Below are 4,799 nucleotides of genomic sequence, written 5' to 3' on the forward strand. Positions count from 1 at the left end.
ATTTTTTTTTTATGTACTGCAGTCTTGGCATGGAGACAGCATCGAGCTGGATATGTGCCCAATTCATCACACCAGCCAGGCATATCTCTGCTATAGGGATCTTTTCAAAAGTCCAGTAGGTACTTATGCCAAACGTGTTCCTAGTCTTTGAATTGATTCACCGACTCCCTAGCTGGGATTTTAATAGGTTGTTATATCAGTATTCGTAAAGTAAAACTGGATCCATCTACCACGAACGAAATGTTAAAGTTATATTGAAATCCATCTGAAAGTGATTATTAACATGATCACCAAGTACTCGCAGAAATCCGATGTGATCATATACAAATAAATAAACGAATAAATAAAATAAAATAACTGTTTAAATTACACGAGGAAAACGCATCTGCTGCGTACAGATAGACATGTATTTTGGTCTTCTGTCTAACTGCATTGTACTTTTAAGAAAGTTTTTTTTTTTTTTTTTAAGGAGATGGAATTTAAAATCTTTCTCTTCGCTGTAAACACCAGAATTTAAATGAGACACGCTAAATATGTGTTATAGATCATGTTGTGCTACAGTATAGTCCTAATTTGTTCTACAAAAACTGTGTTGCAACACTTCGTCCGTTAGGGGGCGTAGGTCACTAATGCTGAGGTATAGTGGGCTGAGGAAAAATTATGATATGTCATGGTGTGAAAGTTAAAACGATAATTCGTTTTAAATGCATGATTTGAACGTATTCGTCAACTATATTATTTGTATTTACCTTTGTTATTTTTACAAAGACATAATGTTATTTATGTGTATACCCACAATAAGCTAAGTCAACTGCAATAGAATTGGCTTAAATACAATCGATTTTCTTTATATACTATTAGAACACATTTGGATTTATTAGATGGATTGATGTTTACTTCCTTATAGTATTGTAGAATTGTAATGATTTAAAATGCGTTATTTAAGTTCTGATGTCACCTTTGAATGTAAACATCAATCTCTCTTTTCTAATTTCAGTTGAAGAAGAGACCTCAGAGGTCTTGAAAGCTTGATTTCATTATTTTTTAAAATTAGTTCAATAAAATGTAACACCTCTCCTCTCTTTGTCTGTACTGAAAAGAAGGAACAGGTTGATCAAAAGAAAACCTGGCTGAGGTTCGCGCCCATTGTGATGTCACCGTCTTGAATGGACTTTGCAGTTGAATGCAATTCCTACAGGTGTATTTTGTTTTCTAAATGTGCTTATTTTAATGATACATTTATTTGATTAGTTTGTTTAATTGTATGGCTGTTTGGCACCAATCTAAAGTGGTTAAATCATCCTATGCGATAGTCAGCTCAATTGCTAATCCAACACACAGAATAGCTGAAATATGGGAAAAACAACAGGTCACACGTTGATAAATTATCAAGCTATGTTAAGGATACAACACAATTTTTTTTTAAAAAAAGATTTGAATCACTAAAGCACAGCATTCCAGAGAATACAATTTGATTTTGCATGGATGTAAATCCTTATACTCAAGTTTCCCTCGTAAAGAAACTTTAGAAGCTTGTCAAAAAGCATTAGATAACAGGCTAGATAAATCAATGCCCACAGCAGAGATGCTGAACATGATCAATGTAGTTTTAGAAAACAGCTATTTTACATTTGTTCATAAAAATTACAAACAAAACGATGGTACAGCAATAGGATCTAAATTAGGAATGCATTTTGCCAGTACATAGATGGGGAAATGGGAAGAACAATTACTTATAAAACCGGAAAGAGAACCTTTAGAATATATTCGGTTTGTAGATGATATTTTGGGGGTTTGGACACAAGGAGAAGAATCTCTTTTCCAGTTTCATAAAATGGCAAATGAAATACACAGTAATATTCAGGTGGACCTTCGATGGACAAGAAAAGAAATATAATTTTTAGATACCGTAATAAAACTTGAAGAAGGTTCAACTGAGACTGACCTGTTCTGTAAACCTACTGACATGCACCAGTATTTACACATGTCCTCTGCACATCCAATACACACTAAAAGGGCAACCCCAAAGGGTCTAGGAATAAGAATACAAAGAATATGCTCTAAAGAAAGTGACTATGTAAAACAAAGACATGTATTAAAAACAAATCTTAAAAAAAGAGGATACAAAGAAAGAATTATAGAGACAGAGTTAAGAAAAGTGGATAAACTAAAAAGAGTTGATCTACTAGATTATAAAAATAGAGGTCAAAAGAGTCCCATTATTAATGACTAACTCCAAATTTTTGCCTAATATTTCTAAGATAGTTTAGAAACACTTGTGGATTCTACATAATTCAGAAAAATTGAACAAACTGTTTGTAAAAGTAAGCTGTAACATTCAAAAGAGAAGCTAATTTAGGTGTTATTTTAGTTCACAGTAAACATATAAGAATAATTGACAGAATAGATTCCACAAATACTTGCACTTGTACATTTTAAGTGTGTAAATACACGGACAACAGTAAGAATATAGTTAAACATAAGAACAACACATACCCACTGTAAACTAATATCTATTGTAAAAACAGCAATCTTGTTTATGGACTAGCCTGTGAAATATTTGATGAAATAAAATATGTTGGAGAGACTGGAACAACTTTATCGAAAATAATTCAGAACCACATTTCATTAATTAGAAATAATAAAAAAAAAAATGAATGAACCAATAGTACAGCACTTCACCAGTCAAGGACATGACATAAACGATGTAAAGTTTGTAGTATTAGAACAGCTAAAATTAGATAATGCAACATATAGAAGAATTAAAGAAAGTAAATGGATAAATAAACTGAACACGACTATGCCAGCGGAACTCAACAGAAAAAACTCCAATACATATATAACATTCAAATAAATAAATAAATAAATAAAATTAATTCAAAAGTTATGCATGTTGATACGCTGGGGAGGTCAAATCAAGGCTGATCCTCAGAGCCAGCGTTGCATGATAATATAAATATAAGCTTATATAAAATAATGTTAATTAGAATAAATACAGATGTAAAGATTTAAGTAAAAATGATGGCACAATATATAGAATATCATTACATTATGTAAGAATAAATCATGGATTTGAATAGAAACAATAAAAAAAGTCATTGTCATGCCGTCAAAAACCTATAAATACCTCCAATGTTTTGAGTCAAACACATGATCCCTTGAGAAAGATATGTACAACGCATTGAAACGATGGGCAGCTGGCTCTTTGAGCTAATATGAACCATTCTCATAGATTAACCATGTTATTTGTGCTTAAATGTTAATGATATTGCATAAATATAGCAGGATACACATTGCTTTTATCTTTTGGAGTAAGTCGCCACAATGGTCACCTTCTCTTTTAATCCTTTGATATATAAGTAGTGGCTAACGCAATTAAATAACATTATATATATTTATATATATATATATATATATCATATAATATTTATAACATTATATAATATATATATATATAATATTATATATATATATTTTAGTCAATGAGACAGATACAGGTATTGGTGAATGGCAACGGTTTTTATTTTATTGAAGCACCAACACAGCACTTAAAAGATGATCTGACAACACCCTCTAATTATATTGTATGTACAAGTCATTATTGGTCGACTTTATTTTTTTAAAGGCTATTAACTGACAGATACAATGATGATGTAATAATTAAAAGAAAACACTAGTCGGTGCTGTCGAGCAAGATTCAAAGTGCCGGCGCGGGTCGTTTGAACAGGGGTCCTCCGATAGAGGGCGCTCAGTAGTATTGTTTGCTGAGGGCGGCGGTGACTACAGCCAGCAGCTTCTGCCACGCAGCTTGAATGTCAGGGGTGAAGGCATCTCCAAACTGGGCAGCCAGGCTGATGATTAGCGATTCGCCCAGGAGCTACAAAAAAATAAAAAATAAATACAAGTAAATAATTTACGTTAAAAATGTTTAGTTTGTTAAATCAAATTAACAGGAAATAGATTTGCATAATATTTAGTACTGAGAGATCCAAGCCCTTATGGTGTAAATATGAAGTTAGTGTTTTATTTCAGTAAACCTTTGACTTGAATGTGAATTACGGGATTCTTAACAGAGATTTTAAACTCTGTTAGACCCTTTATAACTAGGTTCTATGTTTCTCTTTAACTTCCCTTTGTTCAAGTGGGAACAGGAAGGTGCGTTGACTCAAAAACACTTACCCTGAAGTTCTCGGGGTCAACGTGGAGCTTCTCGGAGTGGAGCTCGCTCAGCTTGGTGTAAGTTGCTTTCACGTTGTCCAAGCTCTTGATAGCCTCACCGAGAGCCACGAGCACCGTCTTGCCGTGAGCGCGGATCTTGGGGTTACCAGCAATGGCGGTGGCGTTGGAGACGTTGCCGAATGTGCTGAAGTACCTCTGGGTCCAGGGGTACACTACCAGCATCCTGAAAACACAAGGTGCATTTGGGTTAACTTTGAATGTCCTAGCAAAGTAATATAACATATCAGCAAACAATGTTAGCAGGTGCGTGTTGACACCATTAGTTTTAAAATAAAATACAATACATAAAAAAGTACAAGAAATGCAGCCTTAAATAAATTAGCAAGGAACGCGCAAGTCTCCTGTACAAAGATTATGTTTCTTTCTTTCTGTAAGAAACGGCAGTGCTTACCTGGCCAGGGCCTGGTGGCCAACCTCCTCCACGTTGACTTTGGCCCAGGTTGAAGCGATGGCCTGACGCTCTTTATCGGTCCAGTGCACCATTGTCAGTGATTTATTGGTTGATCGGTTGGTAGCTGTGAAAGCAAGCAAAAGACTTCGGTATCCTTCTCTACAGCCAT

The 4,799-nt window shown here is 34.2% G+C and overlaps 1 protein-coding gene across 1 annotated transcript; it reads right to left on the bottom strand.

The window, feature by feature from the left end:
- Positions 1-3,513: 3,513 nt before the first annotated feature.
- Positions 3,514-4,799, bottom strand: LOC121330491 (hemoglobin subunit epsilon-like). Its single transcript, XM_041277042.1, has 3 exons — positions 4,631-4,799; positions 4,180-4,402; positions 3,514-3,877 (listed from the first exon to the last, which is right to left on the bottom strand). Exons 1-3 carry the CDS (start codon positions 4,720-4,722, stop codon positions 3,749-3,751), a joined length of 444 nt encoding a protein of 147 aa, XP_041132976.1. The 5' UTR covers positions 4,723-4,799; the 3' UTR covers positions 3,514-3,748.

Source organism: Polyodon spathula, chromosome 18, assembly GCF_017654505.1.
Source record: "Polyodon spathula isolate WHYD16114869_AA chromosome 18, ASM1765450v1, whole genome shotgun sequence".
Classification (NCBI taxonomy): Eukaryota; Metazoa; Chordata; class Actinopteri; order Acipenseriformes; family Polyodontidae; genus Polyodon; species Polyodon spathula.